General features: G+C 37.8%; 1 protein-coding gene across 2 annotated transcripts in view; it reads left to right on the top strand.

The window, feature by feature from the left end:
* Positions 1-24,109, top strand: part of LOC146001711 (uncharacterized) — a 95,776-nt gene that overhangs the window by 43,967 nt on the left and 27,700 nt on the right. For both annotated transcript variants that reach the window (XM_083139376.1, XM_083139375.1), the window contains exon 2: positions 15,068-15,469. In XM_083139376.1, coding sequence (XP_082995502.1) covers positions 15,068-15,469 — 402 coding nt within the window. The remainder of the gene's footprint in view (positions 1-15,067; positions 15,470-24,109) is intronic.

The raw sequence follows: 24,109 nt of genomic DNA, 5'->3' as shown, positions 1-24,109 counted from the left end.
AAATGTCCATCAGCTATTCATTGATTTCAAAAAAGCATATGATTCGGTCAAAAGAGATAAATTATATAATATATTAGTAGAGTTTGGAATACCTAAGAAGCTTGTTAGTATGATAAAAATATGCACCAGTGAAACAGAAAGTAAAATTCGTGTGGGTAATAATATGTCTGACAAATTTACAATTCATGATGGGTTAAAACAAGGAGATGCATTATCTCCATTGCTCTTTAATTTTGCCTTAGAATATGCTGTAAGGAAGGTAAAAGAAACTAAAGAAGGACTAAAATTAAATGGTGTGACTCAGTTGTTAGCATATGCAGATGATGTAGACTTACTGGGGGATGATGTGAATACAATTAAGAATAATGCTAAAATATTTTTCAAAACTGCTAAAGAGATAGGTTTGGAAGTTAACAAAGAGAAAACTAAATATATGCTTACAGGCCGAAACCAAGTGTTAGGTAATAATCAAAATCTAATTATTGATAACAACTCGTTTGAACCAGTTTCCAAATTCAAATACTTAGGAGTAATATTAACAAATGAAAATTATATTAAAGAGGAAATAAAAAGTAGGCTTAATTCAGGAAATGCATGTTACTTCTCTCTTCATAAACTTTTGTCTTCTCGTTTAATATCTAAGAAACTAAAGGTTAAAATATACAAAACAGTAATTTTGCCTGTAGTATTATATGGGTGTGAAACTTGGTCCCTTACATTGAAAGAGGAACATAAATTGAGAGTATTTGAAAATAAAATCCTTAGGAAAATCTTTGGACCTAAAAGGGATGAGGAGACAGGTGAGTGGAGAAGGTTACATAATTTAGAACTACATAATTTGTACTCATGTCCAGATATTATTAGAATAATTAAATCAAGAAGACTTAGGTGGGCAGGACATGTGGCACGAATGGGAGAGGAAAGAGGAGTTTACAGGATTCTTGTTGGGAAACCAGATGGTAAGAGACCTGTAGGAAGGCCAAGACGAAGATGGAGGGACAACGTTGAGATGGACCTAAAGGAAATCGGTAGGGATGGAAAAGAGTATATAGAACTTGCTCAAGATAGGAACAGATGGAAGGCCTGTGTTGCTGCAGCCATGAACCTTCGGGTTTAAGAAGGCTAGAGAGTTAGTTAGTTAGTTAGTTAGTTAGTATATGATGTTCAATGTTTGAATTTTGTTATCCGAACATGTACAGGGAGGTTATTTCAGTCGTTCACCGTCAGACCGTCGGCCGTCGAGCGCCTCCTTCATGCAACAGTTCCCGGCAAATTGACTTATAGGAAGTCCGTAACAGAAACCGCTTGCTTTGTAATGTTTCCACTTTTCACAATTACAGTTACAATTACAATTGAAATAAGCACGTACCTTGTCGCAAGGATGCTGGAAAAGGTGTCCTCCCAAATACAAATATTTCTGGCACCTTATTTCTGACATCTAATCCTAGATTAGACATCGCTACTTTATCCTCAGTTGTCGCGACAGCGCCGGCAGCTTATCGGGGGTCGGGGGAGTTGTCAGCCGCGAGAAGGCGCTTCATACTGAACAAACGCGACACCTGTCGCCAGTGATGCCAACCGTAGGGACATGTCCCTACGCATAGGGACTTTCACTATATTTCGCCCGCGTAGGGACAGATTTTACCAAATAAGGGAAAACGTAGGGACTTTTTTCAATCTTGGAAAACAACATTTTATTGTGCAAAGCTTACTCGCCAGTCAGTTGCACTTTCTTCGTGCTCGGTTTGGAATGAATGGATTAGTTTATCTGGATACTTTAGCGAGGAGGAGAAAAAAGAACTAACCAACAAATCTCCATCAGAATTTTGAAACATGTTATCGGTTACCAAGAACTTTCAAGGCAAGTTATTTTTTGAAAACATTTTCACTCTCGCGAAAATAGTGCTAACATTGCCACATTCTAACGCGGAAACGGAAAGAATATTTTCAATGTTAAGTGATACAAAAACAAATAAAAAGATAAATAAAATGGGACCAGAATTGTTTAAGACTGAAGGAAATACAGCATCACCAACCAACATCACTCTCTTGGCAGCAGCAGCATGTATGACTTCAAATAACATAATCAACAGTAAACGACTCAACGTTATTCATTAGGGGTGTGCGGGATCCCGAAAAGTCAGGACCGGGATCGGGAAAAAAAATTCCCGTCCCGATACCGACTTCGGGAAATGACTTCCCGACTTTTCGGGATCCCAAACAGTCGGGAAATAGCTACCGAATGGTCACTTTAAGAAGTCGTTAATTTTCGACGTTTTCTGCATTGTAAGTTTCTGTAACTTATCGGAAATTGTAAGTTTTTATTCTAGAAATGCCAAAACAATCACTTTAAGTGAAAAGCAAATTTTTTCGTCCCGACCCAAAAAATTCTGTCCCGCACACTCTTATTATTCATTAAGGCAAGAATTTACAATACCGGACCATTCTGTAATTTCTATGCTACGTCTTATACTCACGAAATAATTAGTCGTGATGATTTATCTCAAGTTAACATGTTGGGGTGAGGTAAAAAAAATTGGGTCATTAACGTGTATAAGTTGTAAAATAAGCTTTTTCATTCTCGCAATGATTCTCAGTATACAAGTATGGTAGCCATATTTGTTGATATGAACAATTGACGACGTTCGCAATTAGTTACGATGTCTACAGCGTTGCCACACTGTTGATTTCATACTTGGAGAGCATGGATCGTGTAAGAATGGCGGAAGAGAACAGTAAAAATGTTGTTAATGTTGTACAGATTGTTAGGTGGAGTGTGCAGGAGGATGGCCGTGGGCTAATTAATAAACTTATGGATTTCGGTATATTGCCGAAAGAAGGTGCTTACATGTGACAGCGACAATCACGATGTAGAAGAACATGTGGAGTGTGGACTGATTTGATTACAGGTAAGTTTGGTAATAGTGCATCGATCGTAAAAGTTCAGAATACGAAAATGGCATCTTCGATGATGAACGTTTGCCGTTAAAGTGCTACGAAAATAAGATTTTTTTTATCGGTTCGTAATCACAATTAACCCAAAACTATTCACGTATAGCCCCACTGACCATTCTCGGTAAGTTTAGGTTAAGTTAGGTTAGGCAAGGCAAACATAGTTAAAAATTTGGGGTCGAAAAACCATGCACAGGTAGCCCCACAAACGTTTGACGAATAGCCCCACGAACCATTCAGGTAAGGTTAGGTTAGGATAGGATAGGCAAACATAGTTAAAATTTGGGGTCGTAGTAATATCAGGAATGTATATTTAGTTTTTAAGTATTGGAAACACAAAATCTTCCAGTAAACAATGAGCAATCGTGCCGATCGCGGACCACTCAATTTCACTTATTTTGCAATTTCTACACGTGACCCCCAAATTTTAACTCAAATTCGTGATTAGGAGGCCTCAATTAGTGAGTATGCGAAATATTACAAAAATCAGGGAGGGGTCCTGTATTGTAAATTCGCTCCTTCATTAATTGTGGAAGCACCGAGCAGAAAGATTTGGTAAGTAAATGTGTATATTTTATCTTCTGTTTTGCATGCTCATGAGGTGGTTTTTTTTTAGTCGCTTTACTTGGCGTAGGGACATTTGGTCAGTTGTAGGGACATTGCCGAAAAATGGTTAGCAACACTGTCGGCTACCAGACGTAGTGAGTGTACCGTACCCTCATGCACACTTCTGTTTGCGTTTACGCGTACGCGTGTTTTTTATACTGTTTTATTCATTTATTCAGTGCTAGTGCTTTATTGTGTGTTAATTGTTATTCATTCATTAGTTATGCCGCTAAACAAATATAGTCTTGAACAAAGAGTTTTTATGTACGATAATTACGTGAAAACGAATTCTTGCAGAAAAGTGGTCAGGCAATTACGAGAGACAGGATCTCTTGAACCTAAGAAACGTGTTGTATTGCTGTTGAAACATCTCTTATAACACAGGAGGTTAGTGATCATCATTATTATTACTTTTAAATATCATTTTACGCTTTCGGTTTGCTTTATTTGCCGGGATGCTCTCTTCCATTTCTGTCAAACTGAGGATAAAATAGCGATGTCTAATCCAAGATTAGATGTCAGAAATAAGGTGCCAGGAATATTTGTATTTGGGAATACACCTTTTCCAGCATCCTTGCGACAAGGTACGTGCTTATTTCAATTGTAATTGTAACTGTAATTGTGAAAAGTGGAAACATTACAAAGCAAGCGGTTTCTGTTACGGACTTCCTGTAAGTCAATTTGCCGGGAACTGTTGCATGAAGGAGGCGCTCGACGGCCGACGGTCTGACGGTGAACGACTGAAATAACCTCCCTGTATATGAAGCACAAAAGAAAATACTGCTCCACCTTTTGAAAATCTAAGATCAAATTTCTTTACACTAAATTTTGTGTTCAGTAAAATATATATTTATATTCTGGCTTTCCAGTACATCACGTATAATTTGGTTAAATGGCTGCTAAACCTGGTCACGGAGTAACTAGTGATATATTTTGGCTGCTTGCTGCATTTATTCTCAACCTTTGTGACACCACACCCTAGTAAATTTATTTCTTACATGTCTGTGCCCTGATCCCAACAATTTCACTCATAAATACATTTCTGATCTTTAAAGATTATATTGAAATTAATATGCAACCTTAATTAATATTAATATATCAAGTATGGCATAATCATAGTTCAATTATGTATAGACTTGCTGTCAAATATAAAATTAGATTAAAATAAAATAGTCGTCAAACCCTGGGTGCAATGGATAGTTTGCGATGCGGCGGTTGAAAAACACTGGCACTAAAACTGAAGTAGAAGCAAATAAGACTGCGCAAATGGCGAAAAATAATCTATTAAAGATATGTGGACTGGACTCACGGTTTGAAATGAGATCCGAAGCGCACTGCCTCCACAGAGGATTCAACCGCAGACCTCCTCTTATTACAAGGCAATAGCATTACTTTATTCCACTCCAGAAAGGTTATTCATGATTATAAAAGGAGCCTTCTATCAAAAATTCAGCCTTTTTCCATCAACAGTACTTGTAATTTGTTCTCTTGTGATTTACAGGCTAAATTAGATATTAATCTCTGATGAAGTACCTAACAACCTTGTTAAGTATAGAGAACATTCAGAACGAAGCAACACATGACAGTAAAGGGTGTCACATTGAAGTGACAAGGGCCCCTTCAGTCTAAGCAAACATCCACCACGTTGCACAAACAAGACCGAGGCTACATGATGCGTGCCAAAGAAGGAGCTTTCAGACTAAAGTTACAGACGACAAGCGACACAGTTCTACCAACATTTCGAAGGGGATACAGTTCTGATTTGATAGGAATTGCACCCCTTGTACCCCCTCAAATAATTTGACAGCCGCAAAATGCTGCCATTCAAAGAATCTAGATTTCATTAGATAAATGCCAAAAATATATACTCTTTTGTCTACACTATCATATATTTTTGTAGAAATCACAGAAAACATATATTAGAATATTCTTGTTACATGCGTTCAATTTCGATTGAAAAGTCTTGAGAACATAAACTTACCTATTTTAGTTTGCTTCATGGTTCCAATGAAGTGTTGCCACGGCTCCTGCAAAAACATGATATTAACACTCTTTACGTAGGAAGCTTGTGAAAAATTCTTGTAAACACTTAATGAGTAGTTGCAAGATTATTACTACAAAGGTTTTACTGTCAATTTAACAGTATCTTTTTTAATACTACAAAAATATTTGTCAAAAAGTTGAATTTAAACTCGAATCAATGTATGCAAAGTTGAACATCAAATCCTATTGGAAAATATCAGTTTCTGCAATAACCATTTCGCAAAAAAAATTCTGTATATCCATTTTGCACTTTGTGCGACAAGATGCACCACACTTTTTAAACCGAATACAGCACAAAATCCTTCAAAGCATCCTGTAACAAATCAAAATCGTTAATAACAGACAATATAATAAATTTACGAAAAGATTTCACATTGTTCGGATATTGTATGGTAAAATGTTTGCCATTGTATAGAAATTAATTGCATGTAAGTAGATTCTGTAAGCCAATAATAATTACCTATTTTAGTTTGCTTCATGGTTCCAATGAAGTGTTGCCACGGCTCCTGCAAAAACATGATATTAACACTCTTTACGTAGGAAGCTTGTGAAAAATTCTTGTAAACACTTAATGAGTAGTTGCAAGATTATTACTACCAAGGTTTTACTGTCAATTTAACAGTATCTTTTTTAATACTACAAAAATATTTGTCAAAAAGTTGAATTTAAACTCGAATCAATGTATGCAAAGTTGAACATCAAATCCTATTGGAAAATATCAGTTTCTGCAATAACCATTTCGCAAAAAAAAATTCTGTATATCCATTTTGCACTTTGTGCGACAAGATGCACCACACTTTTTAAACCGAATACAGCACAAAATCCTTCAAAGCATCCTGTAACAAATCAAAATCGTTAATAACAGACAATATAATAAATTTACGAAAAGACTTCACATTGTTCGGATATTGTATGGTAAAATGTTTGCCATTGTATAGAAATTAATTGCATGTAAGTAGATTCTGTAAGCCAATAATAATTTACAAATTCGATAGTTTAGGTATAACTAAAACCCACCACAGTTCCCGCCACTGTATTAAGATTACTTGGAAACAAACTTATTAATTTAGTATTAATACGAACAAACAATCAGGCCCAAATATAGTGAAAACTCTGAGGGAAAGACCCCCACATCATTTTCCTATGTGTGCGTACGTACTGCTTCTGCACTGCTTTTAAAAAGTGTCATCACCTATCAAGTCAGGGCAGACTTTAAATTAAATTTTAGAGATTTCGGAATGAGATCGAAAGCAAAATATCCTTAATGCTAATAACAGGTTACGTCAGATGCCAAAACTAAGAATTAGAAAAAGAAAAACTTATTCTGCTTTGATCTCGTCTTCACAATACACTTTATCCATTTTAATGATTATAATGAGTAGAACTAACCGTTCTCCTGTGTCAAGACACACAAACTACACGTAGCCGCATTGTCTTGATTGATACTAAGTAAACTACTCCGATGTATAATCATTAACCTGGATGGCGTGTGTAGGGATTCCATTGCAATGTGGAGCATTCCTGAGATGCAGCACGATCCGATACTTGGGCCCTTAAATCTAAATTAAAATTTTGACCCGATTTAAATTTCCCGCTACAGCACGTACGCATCGCTGTACCGTCCTTGCAAGTCCACCGCTACCACCCGCGTTTCAAGTGAGGGGAGAGAGCAGAGCTCCCTCCATTCCATAGCAGGATCGCCTTGCTAAGGTCCCCGGACACGACCGGAAGACACCCACGTGCACCACAAACAAAAACAAGGAGCCTCAACATTCAATGTTTGAATCCCCCCATTCTAAAATTCAATTTCCAAATTTGCAACGGAATACAATTAAATATATTTAACCTAATGTTAAAATCCCTCCTCGACCCTCCGCAATTGAGATACTAGATTTGAGAAATACATTAGAGGACCCTCAAGCAATAAACTAATCTATGTCGACCCCAGTAAATACTTCAGATTCTTACTGCTTTGGATCTTTCACTTTTCCACAGTGATAATCCATTGTTCACATAACTAAATGACTGCAATGCCAAGCAGCCATTTTTCTCTCCATATTTTGAATGAAACGACATTGCCCATCGAATCCTAACGTATGCAACAATTTTACATTTTATTATAATTGTGTAATATTATAATTTGTGAAATTAATGTATAATTAATCCTTGTATAACTAGAGTAAATAAGCTATACATATTATATCTATTAAACTTACATTGCTGTCGAATAATTGATAATTCGACCTGCACTGTTCTTATGTGAAACTAATACCGTCGATATCAGTATGGGAAAACATTTCGGATTAAAATTTTTAGGCTCATTCTCCTTCACCGTCCAGTGTTAATTTGCCGCTGATTTTAGCACGTCGTAAGTATGTGTATTTATGTCAATACAACAAAATAAGTATGCATCCTAGCAACGTCTAACATCAACACATTCGAACAATGTGCAACAGAAAACTATGACACTGTTATTCAACAAACACATGATGTTGCCATGGAATGAAATGACCTTTGTAAATGCAACAATCACAGTCCTGATAACAATTACCATGTAAAGAATTAGTATTAATGGAATTTCCTTGTTTTTCCTCCCATGGAGGATAAGATGTAACAGTTCTAGATAGTTTTAGATGTTCTTTTATTAGTCGTCCATTCTTGGCAGCTTACATTTGTCGCCCATGGATTTTGCAATTTCACTAATGGTCTGATTGAAATGGTTGGCTGAAGTGCCCAGATCTTTAGTTTGATTCGACGCATGAAATCGTCTAGAGCATCTCTAATATCAACGTTTGGAGTATATCTGTCTGCCGCAGTAATAATCCTCAGTCTTGTTTTGTACAGCCTGAAGTATTTTGAACCGCGTCTTTTTTGGTTGTGTTTTTTTCGGCTCTTTTCACGAAAGTCTCTCAAATCAATGAAAATACAGGAGTTGTCAGTATTTTTCCTGTTCCGTGGTTTTAGTTTATCTCCCTACTGTTAAATAGACACTCATTTCTAAATATGAAATACAATTTACAATGTGAAATTCGTAGCTAGACATAAACAGAGTTATCAAGAAAGCTGGCTTTTTTGAATGGGCGGTTCTTTCCTAGTGTTATCTTCAAATTTCGATAGGCTTATGTAGTATAAACAGATTCACATAACTAGAGTAGTTTTTTATTGTTTTTAATGGAACCTAATAGTATATCATTTTCAATGTTTGAATTTTGTTATACGAATATGTATATGAAGCAAAAAAAAAGAGTGCTGCTCTACCTTTTCAAAATCTAGTATCAAATCTCTTTACACTAAATTTTGTGTTCAGTAAAATATATATTTGTATTCTGGCTTTCCAGTACATCATGTATAATTTGGTTAAATGGCCGCTAAACCTGGTCACGGAGTAACTAGTGATGTATTTTGGCTGCTTGTTGCAGTGCACCACACCCCAGTAAATTTATTTCTTACATGTCGATGCCCTGATCCCATCAATTTCACTAATAAATACATTTCTGATCTTTAAAGTTTATATGAAAATTAATATGCAACCTTAATTAATATTAATATATCAAGTATGGCATAATCATAGTTCAATTATCTATAGACTTGCTGTCAAATATAAAATTGGATTTAAAAAATAGTCGTCAACCTCTGGGTGCAACGGATCATTTGCGACGCGGCGGTTGAAAAACACTGGCACTGAAACTGAAGTAGAAGCAAATAGGACGGCGCAAATGGCGAAAGGTAATCTATTAAAGGTGTTTGGACTGGACTCAGTTTGAAATGAGATCCGAAGCGCACTGCCTCCACAGAGGATTCAACCTGAGACCTCCTCTTATTACCAGGCAACATCATTACTTTATTCCACTCCAGGGGGTTATTCATGATTATTAAAGGAACCTTCTATCAAAAAGCCAGCCTTTTTCCATCAAGAGTACTTGTAATTTGTTCTCTTGTGATTTACAGGCTAAATTAGATATTATCTCTGAAGAAGCTAACAACATTGTTAAGTATAGAGAACATTCAGAACGAAGCAACACATGACAGTGGAGGGTGTCACATTGAAGTGACAAGGGCCCCTTCAGTCCAAGCAAACATCCACCACGCATGCACAAACAAGACCGAGGCTACATGATGCGTGCCAATTAAGGAGCTTTCAGACTGAAGTTACAGATGACAAGCGACAGAGTCTCCTTCAGTATAAAGCAAAACATTCACCGTGCATGCAAAAATAACACACCGAAGCGGCACGATACACACCATTGAGAAAACAGTAGCTATAGTCCGAGCAACATGCAAGTGACATGTTTAGATTTTTGTCGTGCTTCAGATGAAACGCTTGAATGGATTACTGAGGGTCTGAGACAGGCCAGGAGACGAGCGACACTTGCATTTACTTCTAAAGGTTGGTTTTCAAGAGCCACGTGTCGCTTACGTCTCAAAGCTCCGTTAAACAGGATATATACACAAATTCACGTAATACGTATGCTTTTGGTTGGAATTGTAGTAGTCTTGTAAAAATAATGACTGAGCTTTTCTCCGTGCTGACACGGATGCAGCAGCGAGTTGTCCATAGTTCTTAGATATCATTGCATTAAGTGTCTCACAGTATCAGAGATTAGTGAGTTTCTTTTCGCATGTGGTCCTATTAAATGTACATACATGGATGGCATTCTTTCTGCCCTCGATGTGCCTTGTCCACTCCCCTGCCATACTCAGCGTGATGCCTACTGTCGGATTAAAAATTATAGATACTGGAGTTTGGACTCCAATTAAAAATTAACCAGTAGACCTACATAAAAAAAAAGTTACATCAAAATTTAGCTTTTTCGTTAATCTGTGCCAACCAAAACTTTTTTCGAGTAGGTCTTATATTTATTATCGTCGCGAGAACCAAAAAAAGGGCAGTTTTTTTTCCAAACTATCGATATCTTCGAAATTCTGTAAATCAAAAACGGTTTGTCCGATCGTTGTGAAATTTAGTACAGTGGAGGCAGAAAGGATTTAAACACAATTCTTAATTTTCAAGTTTTCAATATTTGTCAAAGGAACAGTTTTCTTCAATTTTGCGAAACAACTTTTTCTTAGTATTGGGTAGCCCTATAAATACAATATTGGTCTTATTTTGAGGCTGTTTGCATCTGTTCTTAAAATCCATTGTCATTGTCGATTCACATAGCGAAACCGATTTTATACAAATTTTTATTCAACGGATGAAAGCTGTACGCTGAACTTTGCAATACGGCACACAGCAATGTCCGTTGAACCGTGAAAACTACGGATTCTCGTTCCGGTGCTTCTGCACTCACTTCTCCCACGTAGCTAGCAATATCATTAATAAATAAAATAAATAGTAATGGTGAAAGAATGCAACCATGTTTGACGACGACCGTATTTTCGTGCTGCCCACATTTGACACAGAATTTGACCCCTCTGTACATACGTACCTACAAGCGTATTGAGCACGGTAGCCGAGGCCCCCATGTGCCATAACTTCCCCCATAGCATTTGCCTATTGATAGTCAAAAGCATTTTCAAAATCAACAAAACAGCAGTATAATTTCCCTCTTTCTCAATTTGCTTTGAATCGGTGTGTTCAAGACAAGAGCATTATCTATCATGCTGTACTTGGACCTGAAACCAGCCTGCAGGGGGATCAGATTATCGAAAATATCGTCCCTTTTTCTTAATCAATTGTATAGAATGTTGCAATATACCTTACACAGTGACACTAAATTGGGAAAAGCAATATTTACTTTTGTCATTTTCAAATTTTTAATAATTGAAAAATTATTGTTTTTCCATCATTATAAGCAAATTCGGAGCGAATTGACAATATAGAGAAAGTCTCCAATTTTGTTAATTTTCGGTATACTAACTAATTTTGTCATCCTATTCACGAAACTGTTGTAAAACAACGGCGGTCACGTCTGGAATCTTAGAAAAAAGCCGATTGAATTTTTTTATATATATAGGTGTATATGCGTAGTTTTACGAACGAAAATGTAATTTCCTGTCATTGTTTCCAACCACGCCGTTTTTTACAAGAAAATGATTTATGATGTTCAATTTTAGTAGGAACCCTATTTTTTGATGAATTTAGGGGTGAAATGAGTGCTAATGGAACCTAACCTAACCTCGTGCGAATGGTTCGTGGGGCTACCTGAGGATGGTTTTTGGGGCTAACGTCAATGGTTTGTGGGGCTACCCGTGGATGGTTTTTGGGGCTAACGAACAATGTTTCATCAAAATGTACAATTTCCAGACGTGACCCTCGGTTTTTTACAACAGATTAGTGATTAGGAGGCCAAAATTAGTTAGTATACCGAAAATTAACAAAATTACAGGCTTTCTCTATATTGTCAATTCTTACCGCAAATTCCTACTTTGCTTAAATTCTGACTCTCAAATTTTGAAATACGAAAATTCAAGTATAACACACTTACCGTAGCTTTGGGATGAAAACAACCTTTCCTTAAATTCCCTAGCTACATCAGTTTCCATGGTCCACAAACATGGAAAACTTGATCTAATTGTTATACCTTGGAGCATTCCATCTTCACGGGTGGGACGCGGAGACTACATTTTTCATATTAAAAAACTATTCTGATAGTTAAGCAACATTTTTCTTAGTGTCTGTGTAATGAATTATGAAAGTAAACACTGTTGATAAAACATAAATATCATTAGAATACTTTCCAAGATTTATATCTATGAGTGAACAATTGTGTCTTCATTTATTAAGAAATTTATTTTTATTTCTGTGAATTGTGAATGATGAAAAATCAATTAAGGTAGAAGGTAATTGACCTTTGAATATTCTAGGGGAGTTGAAGGGGAAATGTAATAGTTAAAGGAGAAGTTAATTGTTTTTTGGTGTCACGGGTGGCACACAATAGAAAACACAAGTAATGACTGTTTCATCAGTAGGAGATGTTAATGGAGCTGGCTAAGTCTGTTTTCTTGATTTGGTGTTTTAAGTTCACTTTATGTACATTAGGGCTAATCGGGACTGGACCTACAGTTTAAAGTGTGATCCGAACCACTATGTGCCTCCACCGGGTATCGAACCCGGGACCCTTTGATTACAAGGCGACGACGCTACCACTACGGGGAGGCTAAACTAAGGTTGTATTCGCTCTTTTAATTAGAGGTAATATCCACCTGGGTTAAATCTGGGTTCTCGGCCTGTGTATATGACCTGTGGCAACCCACCATCGTGAGGAAATTGGGGAGCTACGAGTGAGTAGCGTAACCCGGTCTCGGAAAACTCCTATAACGGCTGGGGGTTCGACGTGCTGACCCCACGTCACCCCATTGCCGGTTGAAGATCTCCACACCTCTATACCATGTCCCAGCTAACTGTAGAGCAGGGCCGCGCATATCGGCAGAGGAGGATGAGAAAAATCGAGTGGTGATAGCGCAGTGTTGCCAACCGTACGGTCCTGACCGTACATGTACGGACGTACGGTCCAGACCTTAGTCCGTACGCTAAATGCATGGCTTGTGAAAATTTGCTGTTGCAGTTTTATCCCTAATATTTCCCTAAGAAATTCTTAAACCAATCGTACGGACCAGGAGACAAAAATACGGTCCGTTTGCCATGTGCGTTCGGTGTTATCCTCCTCAAAAGTTTGCAACGCTTAGGAGGAAATCAGGTAACTCCCGACGCCCATTACACAATCCCGTTTCTCTCACTGTTCATTGGTGGAGCCGTCTCGCGTCGCTACTTGCGCAGAGACTTGTTGTCGTTCGCCTGGTCTACAGTTAGCTGGTACAGAGTTTAGGTAGGCTTGTCGGGCTGTCGAGCCACGGGTTATAATATGGTCGTGTTGGCTGTCATTTGTAAATTACTTACTTGTTTTTAATGGGCCTTGTGGTAATCAGGTAATTTTCACAATTGCTATTAATGTTATTAATATGTTGCTGTTATCGTTATTATTATGATAGATTCATTGTGTAATTTTATTCCTGATGGGGGTATTATAATATTTCATGTTGTGATAGTGTCTATATTTTGTAATATAGACGGAATTAGCAATGGGTCTATACGTAGCTCTACCTACTGTATACAAATATTCCTCGATGTGCCAATGTAAACGGCAGCCGTTTTGAATGGAAGAAGAGAACCTTTGGCCGCTCTCGCTAAATCGGTCTGCCTCTAAAGACTCGGACGAAAGACATTGTCTGGAATTAAACGGGATACGCCTCCCGAATGCCTGAGAGCGAAGGTTCCAGTCGATGATTCAACACAAAAGCCGTCAGAGTGGGTTTCGCTCCCCGTCCCCCACGCTTCAACAAATATGGCGATGCGTGCACCGGGGATTCGCCTTCGTGCATCTGGTAACATTGTTATCTGCTTACTCTCTGCTCCTTTCCACCTTGTTCTAAGAACAAGTAGGTCTGAGCTGTGCAGGGCTCAAACCCACACCCCGTTGTACCGACATCATGGTTCGTTGATTCATTTAATGTAGCTTGTTTGTAGTTCCTGTCGCAAAATGTTTGTTCAGCACCCTCCAAAAATCTTGTTTACGTGATTGATTTATTGATTTTAAGCCCACTTTATGCACATTAAGACTAATCGGGACTGAACCTACAGTTTAAAGTAGGATCCGAACGAATATGCGCTTCCACCAGGTATCGAACCCGGGACTCCTTAATCGCAACGGGACGCCGTCGTGGAGGCCCCTTCTAAAATGTTGTAGAATGTTAAAATTTATGATAATTTTGAACCCCTCCCTTACCCTATTGAAAATGTTGGGTACTCTAATCAAGAATAGAGTAGTTTGCATATTGGTGCAAGGGGGTCTGGAGTTCGACCTTGGATAGGCATGTGTATGTGTTCCATAATCTATTTAATCAGTTCTTAGGAACGCAGTGTCGCCAGCAATAGAAATGGAACACCTAGGTCCTGATATACTCTTCCCTGCATGGCGTTATACTGGTAGAATTTGCCAGTAAATATCTTCTATTAAAATCCCCTCATAGCCCAAGAGTAATATAACACACATAACTCCTTGCAGACATGCAAGTATTTCAGGATCTAAGTGTTTCATTTTTATTGCTGGTTAGTGTACAGTCACGGACACTGCCGGGTTGTAATGAATACATTGACTTTCACTGGAATAGTTACAACCCGGCAGTGTCTGTGACTGTACAAAAGCGAACTTAGATAGAAATAAAGAGAGGTGGATAGTAAGGGAGAGGCCCTTGTTAAAAACCATCCAGTGACAAACCCATACCCTACCAACAGCTTTCCGCAAATTTCTATCGACATCTATTTTTTCTTTCTTCCAAATATCTGGATTTATAAGAACCGGAAGTACTCTTTTCGCAAGAAAAAATCATGATAGACAACTTGCCTGCTTTTATTGGCAACTTCTGCCACCCGCCTAATTTAATAACCCTGTGTTTATATTTGTCGTTTAGGAATAGTATAATTTTAACACTGTACTGAAAAGATAATTGTTCTCTCTCGTTCCAGAATTGCAAACGGAGGACAAGCTCGAATACACCTTTCTGCCTTTGACGTCAGGCGCTCTCCACTTCCAGGTGAAAGCCAAGAACGATGCCCATTTGGCGCTCACCACCAGCCCAGGGGAGAGCGACCCCATGTACGAGGTGTTCATCGGGGGCTGGAACAACTCGAGGTCCGCCATCCGCAAGAACAGGACGAAGCCCGACAAGGCGTCGGCGGAGACCCCTGGCATCCTCACGGACGACGAGTACAAGAGGTTCTGGATCAGGTGGGACGAAGGCGTCATCAGCGTGGGCTTCGGCGGCCAGGACTCCCCCTTCCTCAGCTTCAAGGACCCCGAACCGTTCCCCATTGGCTACTACGGGATACGGACAGGTTGGGGCGCGGAGGGGAGATGGATTGTAGAAGGTAAGTTGAAGCAAGGGTGACAGGGTTTTATCCAGAGTAAGGTCTGCTTTAGACGAGAGCATTTTTCTTAGAATTTATGCCATGGTATATTTCATGGGTTTCTCACTTGATAGAATCGGAGCTAGCATTTTTCGTAGCATAACCAATCAGAAGCGACCTCTAGGTCACGAGTGCAGGTTTAATGGCCGCCGCGTGAGATGTAAACAATGTATCACTTCACATTTTAAAAAGACTATAACTATTCAACCAAGAGGAATAACGTTTCGTATTAAATGGTTTTAGGTACAAAGCAATGGCGCTGCTTAAATACATACTCTATAGAGATTACTGTACACGAATGGAAGAATATTCCAGTTGTTTCAATTGTAAACACCGTGCGCTTACCATAGATGGTGTAACTTGACGTGCCTTTCATGCTGTATATATTATACATTGTAATCGAAAAAGCTAGCCGAAATGTTCCACGAAATGCTTCCGTGTAAAGTATTATCTGTAAGATTTGGAAGCATTTACATAGCATTTATGCTACCAAAAATGTTAAAGGAAATGCTTCGGGGCTAAGGGTCAATTTTGAACCAAAATTACTATGAATTTACCCTTTGTGAAAAGTTTTTAGGGGTGTGTGTTGGGGTGTGTGTATATAAGTCACTGAAGGATGAAACTGTGAGTGATGACCTGCCTGCTTTGTGGGTGCAAGTTCATATACCCAAACTGTCCACCGCCGTATCCAGGTGTATCTTCTAGTAACAGTTATTGAAAGAATGCGATGCAAAATACGTTGGTTGATTTGCTTCATTTTACTTCGGTTTTCTGCCACTCTTAGCTAATTGCGAAGATGAGGATGGGTAATGTGACAAATACACAACTCAAAATGACTGCTCAAAGTACATCAACAGAAAGAAAGAAGAGAGCGAAAAAAAGATATTTAATCTCGCTGAGAGAAGAAATAAAAAGTAGGAATAAAGCATCAGCAACCCTCTCGATGACGGTGCCTCTAAGCTTCGTCTGACCTTGGCCTTAGAGGGACAAAGTCAACGATTTCACGCAGAGTGCAGTGTTGCCACACCCAAGGGAAATTCAGATGAAACAAGTCAAAAGAGAAAGGAGAAATTTCGCAAAAAAATATCAAAATTACAGGGAAGTTTTGAAGCTTTCAATATTCTACCTGTAAATTTGAGCAATCTGGTTGTTACTTTATCAAAACCGCGCAACTATTTTCATATTTTATTTTGATTATTCTATCGTGAATAAAGATTGATGTTATAAATTGCAGTTGAGTCCACCATAAATACAGTAAAACCTCGTTAATCCGGACTAATGGGGAGATAAGTTGACCGGTTTAACGAAAGTCCGGATTAACTGAAATAACCTAAAAGAACAGTAGAAAGTGTATTAAAACTCGGTACATAGCAACAAAACAAGTTTATTATGGTGTATTTAGGCCTAAATACACTATACTGTACAGTACAAAGTCTGCGGTAAACAGAATTTCATAAGTGGTTCACTGTCTTTTCTTTGGGAAGTTCTCTTGTTAACTTCTAGCCACATTTAAAACCTTGCATTCTGCTTTTTTTCCCTCCTCTTGCCTGTCCGGATTAAGCGAAGTGCGGCTTATCGAGGTCCGTATTAACAAGGTTTTACTGTATATTTTAAAACTAAAATTCATTAAAATTGCATTAATTAGGGTAACTACGTAATAGGTGTTAATAATTTAACATCAGCCATGGTATTTTTTTCGATAGAAAACTTCTTTAGCCAAGTAAATTATTCCTATCAAAAAGCGTAATAATTTATACTTGGCTTTGGAACAGTTAGTACCTCCCATTTATCCAACCTTTGAAATTATTACACCACTAGTATAAACCTCATAGTAACTATTATTATTAATTTTCATGTTTTGTATATTTTCCTAAAATGGAGAATTTTATATCAGTAATCTTCAATTTGTGTTATTTTCATTCATTCAATCGGCCTCCCCGATGGCGTAGTGGTCACGTCGTCGCCTTGTAATTAAGTGGTCCCGGAGGAACATAGTGGTTCAGCTCCCACTTTAAACTGTAGGTCCAGTTTTAATTAGTACATAGAAGTGGCCTTCAAACTCATTCATTCAATCACTCAGTGTATTTCTGTGGTGCTTTCTGTGGGTTCACTAACAATAATACTGTAATAGCTGATGAGGCAGAATTTGTGATAGCAGATTTACATTTTTCTAAGGAAGGAAAAATAGACAGAGGGAAATTTTGAACTTGTAAAAAGGGAAATTGTACTCTTTGATTTTGGCAACACTGAGAGCGCAGTACTGGTTCTGGTTGGCGATGCCTTTTTTCGCATCGATTGCGCCTTGAGACGACCACCTGTGCAGAGTAAGTCGATCTGAGATTTCAGAGACTCGCCTCAGCGGCTTTCCAGAGGACCTTGTCTTATCCAGCTACACTGTTTTAACGGTCTTATTACACATTATATACACGAGACAGGGTTATTTAACTCCATTCAAGGTCATACCTTTGATTTATACACAGAACCCAAAGCATGTCAATTGACACATATATTTTGACTCCATAATACATTATGGTGCATAAACTGCAAATGATGCACTTTTGGTGACAAAATACACAAATGCATAAAGGAGCACTTTTATCAGCTGGTGTTCAGTGTGATGCACTAAAATGCATCAGGGAAGATCAAACGAGATCACTTCAAAGATAACAAAATTTCACATTTAATGCATCAACTGACACAGCTAAATATATAATTTTGTTATCTTTGAAATGAACTCGTTTATCTTCCCAAATGATGCATTTTAGTGCATCACACGGAACACCAGCTGATAAGTGCTTCTTTATGTATTTCTGTGTATTTTGTCACACCAAAAAGTGCATCCATCATTTGCAGTTCATGCACGTTAATGTGATATTGAAGTCAAAATATATGTGCTACTTGACACGTTTTGAGTTCTATGTAGTGTTGCCCACGGGACGAGACGGGACAGGCTTTTAAAAATTCGAGACGAGACGAGATTGATCATGTGTCCCGAGACAAACGAATATTTTCGAGACGAGACAGCATTTCACAGCATTTCCACGAGACGAGACAGGCCAAAGTCTCGTCTCGTGGGCAACACTAGTTCTGTGTGTAATAGCCTCAACGTCCTCCCTATGAAGCATGATTTGCTTTGTTTTAATTCTCTTTTCTGCTATTGCCGGCCCTTGTGGCGGAGTGGTTAGCACATCGCGCTACGATGCCAGGTGTCCCGGGTTCGAATTCTGGCCTGGGCATGGATGTTTTGCGAGTGTTCATTCATCAATGTAATCATGTCATCACCCATCCCCATCTTCGCAAATTGGTCAAAAGTGGCACAAAAAGCGAAGTAAAATCAATCAATCAATCAATCTATTTTTTCTGCTACTTTTGGCGAATCGCGAATATGAGGATGCTTGTTCATGTGATGGATGAAGGGACAATCGTAAACATTTAGAGACTATACAACACGAACTCCACACCCACAGAGAATTATGCTGGCTGAGAGTCCAGTGGTAGGACTCATCGCACTAAACTCAAACACCTTCTTGGTCAAGCGCCGTATTTCATCTGCCATACGCGCGGAATGCTTTCGTGGTTAGGTTTAAATCTCTTAGCATAAATACACTACATTTATCCTAACAACGAAAGCATACTTGACGTCAGAAGACTAAATACGGGGCTTGACCAAGGTGTTGGAGTTTGGTGCGTTAAGTGAGGCTCGTGGGTCCATATCCTCTGTAGTCTACAAAATACAGTCCGGAGTGTACTATGTGGAAGTGAGGCTCACATTTGGGCATCCTCAGTACGGACCACCCCTTACACCTCCATCACGCAAATCAAGTTATTCACTTCTCATTCAAATATGCCATGTGAACTTTATATCATTTCCATGCAAGTGTGCTGATTCCAATGGCACTTGCAGAGACTTTGTCCTATTCTCAGTCAGAGGTACTTTTGGGTTTGTTTTTAAGTCTACTTTATGCACAGAAGAACTAATCGGGACTGGGCCTACAGTTTAAACTGTGGTCCGAACCACTATGTGCCTCCACCAGGTATCGAGCCCGGGATCTCTTGATTACAAGGCGACGATGTTACAACTACCCCATCGGGAAGGCCCCAGAAGTACTTTTATCACTGCTTTCCTAAATACATGGATTGTTTATTTATCAAAGGTGTTTTAAATTCAATTTCAGTTTTATAGTTTCTAAAATAATATAAATAAATAAAATGATAAAATGAGTTTTTTATAACTGAAGGGCAAGATATAAAATCTAACTCTGCCCCCAGTGCTTGAAGTGGATGTTCCTAGAAGGGAGGAGGGGGGAGAGAATGCTTGTTTGGATCAACATGGGGAAAATGCAATGGGTGGGACGACCATATGCAACTTATACGATTGGGAGGGGAGATGCTTTGAGATTATGGAAAGCATCACTACACGTTTCCCCCACTTTGAAAACTGCTGCCCACCCTGAAAAAAGTCCTGCGGGCACCCTTGCAACCAACTACAGGTAAAACAAAGATTTGCCAGTCATAATAACCTGCAAACTTATTACTCGGCAATTTCCTTCCCCGACGCTAGGACTCCGTAATCGGAAGCTGCCATGAAGCGAGTCTTATCGAGACTGCAGCTGGCAAGCGACCAGAATGCTCAAATACCCTGGCTCGGCACGTGAATCTCAAGACAAAGCACACGTCGTCGGTCTCGCTTCCTTGCAGTACTAGGAAGAAGTCTAAACCCGTAGATATCTAATAACGAAGTGAAATTAATCGAATGTGAAAGGATTTGAAAAGTTTTTTGTTCCTTTTAAATCAACAAGTTTTTCTGAGGTGAAATTATCCTAAATGATTCACACTGTAGACACTGGAGAAAATTATTGAGACAACTTATCTCAATTGTTAATTTCACACTGCTGTGTATTTATGGATTGTTAGTCTTAGTCAACTTTGACCTCGACCGTAAATTTCTTAATCAGGGTAACTCGAAGTGATTCATTCGATTACTTCATTTTTTGTGTTTATGAAGTTGCAGCAATTATATGCTCATAGAATTAAAAAATTACAGTCCAGAATTGTGTTTACATGGCTTATGCAAAGCAATAGTTTATTGCGTTTCTATTGCATGTTACAAGGTGACTAGACGTCCTGTATTATTTTGTATCTGTCCCGATTTTCTTGGAACGAAAAACGAGACGCCAAAATGTACCTTTTTTTGTGACAATGAATTATCGGCATAGAATTACTGCAACAATACAAACACCTTCTCTACTATTTATTTATTTATTGAACTCAACAGGTACATACCTTATTACAGAACCCACCTGAAGGATACATAGTGAATATAATTACATATATTTCTGTAATATAGATAGAAATATGTATGTATTTTTATATGTGGATATATATGTGTGTGCGTGTATGTATGTATGTATATATATACATACATACATACACGCACATCCATATATATCCACATATAAAAATACATTTAAAATTATTTCCTATATGTATACACTTTATCACATAATTTCACTAGGAAATTGTGTTTAAACTTAGGTCATTGCGTTAATAGTGGCTTTACTGAAGTCCCTTAGGTTCATAGAAAATATGTCAATGGTGTTATTCTTGATTACCAATTTATTGTAACTGGTGCACATTCTCCACAATAGAGATTTCTTTTTAATTTCCGATCTAGCCTTCTTTATAAGAAAAACTACATTCTTGAGTCTAGTTTTCGACGATGGGATTCGAAAATTAATCTGACAAGAGTAGATGTTCAGCATCTACTTCGTGGTTTAACAACTTCCACAAGAATACTATTTCCTGTAAGGTTCTTCTATGACATAGCTTTGTAAACCGACTTGCATATATTAGGTTGTCGTAGTGTTCAAATGTGGGGTAAACTATGAACTATGGCATTGTTGGGTAAAATTTCAATGTCAACAATGTGACGTATTCAAATTTTCTTAAGCTGTTCACCTGGAACTACTATCTATAGATCTTATACAGAGTTTTATTCAGCGAAGTAAAGCTGTACGCGTGGCAACACCGCTCGCAGTGCCAGCCAGCATGCAGTTTCCACGGTTTAACTAATATCGCTGTGTGCCGTGTTGCCACGTTTCGCGGCTCATCTTTAATCTGCTGAATTAAAAATATGTATAAAATCTTTTCTCAATGTGATTTGACAACGATAATGGATTTTAAGAACAGATTCAAAGAACTTCCAAATAAGACCAATATTGTATTCGTAGGACTACGCAATACTAAGGAAATGTTGTTTCGCAAAATTGATGATAAAGGTTTTTTTGACAAATTTTAAAACTCTGAAAATTAAGATTTGTTTAAAAACCTTTCTGCCTGCACCATACCAAAATTTCATCACGATTGGAGAACCAGTTTTTGATTTATAGAATTTCAAAATGAGCAAACGCTTGCAAAACTAAAAAAAAAAATCAAGTTTTTCGTTCTCACAACGCTAAAAATATAAGGCATACTAAAAAAAGAAGCTTAGCATAAATTAACGCAAAATTGAATAAGTTATTTTGATGTAACTAGTTTTGTTGTAGGTCTACAGGTTAATTTTTAATTGCAGTCTAAACTCTAGTATCTATAATTTCTAATCCGATAGTAATGCCACTACTCAGCGAGTGTTTTCGTACATGAAGTGACAAGAACGCTCTTTTAGTACAAATTTTGAAAGCTATGTTGATTAATATGTGTAAACATTTACAAAATGTTATTTGGAAAGAAGGATGAACTGAAGAAGATTCATTCATCGGCAAAATACCAATTAATTACTTCTAATTCTAAAGGAATGCTTCGTTGGAGTGCAGTGCATATCAGCACGTTATGTTAGTTGTTTTAACAGTATTTTTATTTATTTGTTTAATTAATTAGTTTTCAAACATAAGTATTTATGACGAAACAGTTTTTATATTAAAATATGTACATTTTCCCGTTCCGCTTTTCCTTTAGGAAAATATGAAAATGTCCCATTTTGTTGTTTTAAAAACCGGTCACCTTAGTTATACTTTTTATAAGTTTCTTTTCACTAAGGATGGCCAATTATTCTGGATTTCTGAAATCGTAGTCAAATTTTTAAGTGTCTGGTCATGCTTAGTTCTTATGCCATGTCTGATGTGTGTACTAGTATAGCTAGTTTTCTATTATGTATTTTACAATGCTTATAAATATAATTAATTTGTATCAGTAATTAATATGCTGCTTTGATATTTTAAAAGACGAAAGGCAAAGTTCTCACTGATATCATACTGCCCAGTGATTCACGCTTTGTAGACTCAAATTTAGTAAGGAAATGACTCGGAGACTGTGTGCTTTTGTTGTAAGCTCTGTGTTAGTCCTTTCATCTGCTCTTACGTATTGTTGTCTATTTAACAGATAACCAAAGCCAGATATCAATATGAACGTTGCCGTTCTTCAAAAATATTTCCCAGGTTCGGAAGCCATACTGCAGAACTAGGTGATAATTATACTAATTCTATTCAAACTGCAATATTTATTGTGATACGATGAAAAAAAAAATCATAAAATGTAAAGGGCATTAGATTCATGTGACTGCCCTTACCACTTTGACATATGTAGGAAGTAGGATATAAGTTTTTGTACAGTCGGCGGCAAATATAATAGTAGGCAAATTGTCCATCATTATGGTCGTTCATTCTGTTTTAATCAATAGCGATGGATAATTTGCTGTTAAATCTTTGCTGGTGATCGTACATAGTTACAAATTCAGTGTCAAAAATACAGCTCAAACTATTACCTATGTACACGATGACTCTACTAGAGATTTCATTCGTAGCTACTCAGCGCTACTCAGTGGTTATAAACTGTGTAACAATGCAGACTTAACAGTTGCCGGTAGCACTAGTTGCATTTTGACACCTTTGAACCACACGTGTTGCACGACACAGAAAGAGAGGTTATGTTAGCATAACACCGAACACACTTTCCTATCACCACTTCAGTTACTGCTTGTTATGACTCAACAGTTCAAATTCCAAATTTACTCTTAAATGGTGGACAAACAGCCTGTTTCTCCATTGATTTGTATTGATGTTTTGAGTTATAGTTGAAAGGAAGGAAACTGCTGGAGTTGAAACGGTGCGTCTAATCAAACAGCCACCTCTTGTTCATATGTTCATATTTATTTCTCGCTCACCACACAATAACAGGGACTCCAATTACATTCTCAGTAGGTTCTTCCAATAATGAAAATTTTACTAATGTTTTCACCGAACGAAGAAACTGTTCCAGAAGAGGCTTTCCCAAGCAATTGTACAAGAACCGTTAATTGCTTAAGAATGTTGAAATATCTGGTGACGTCAACGCCTTGACATTTCAGTAAAGAGATGGGCTGTTACGCAAGTACTGGTACACGTCATTCAGCGTAGAACAAACATTACATATCCACAATATGACCATGTTAGTATAAGTCCTGTTTTTTCTTTCCAAGTTCATGTTTTGAAATACGAAGTGTCGGTTAGTCGTGTTAGAATGGTTGAAGAAGTTTAACAATGATTGGATTACACACTCTTCTCCATTGTTGGGCATGTTATGAAGGCAAGGGACTTTTGTTAAGTCTATACCTGATGTAAAGCAATC

Source organism: Lepisma saccharinum, chromosome 17 (assembly GCF_977018435.1).
Source record: "Lepisma saccharinum chromosome 17, izLepSacc3.1, whole genome shotgun sequence".
NCBI classification, from domain to species: Eukaryota; Metazoa; Arthropoda; class Insecta; order Zygentoma; family Lepismatidae; genus Lepisma; species Lepisma saccharinum.
Note: the sequence above shows the minus strand (reverse complement) of the source record. Positions and strands in the feature narration are given on the sequence as shown.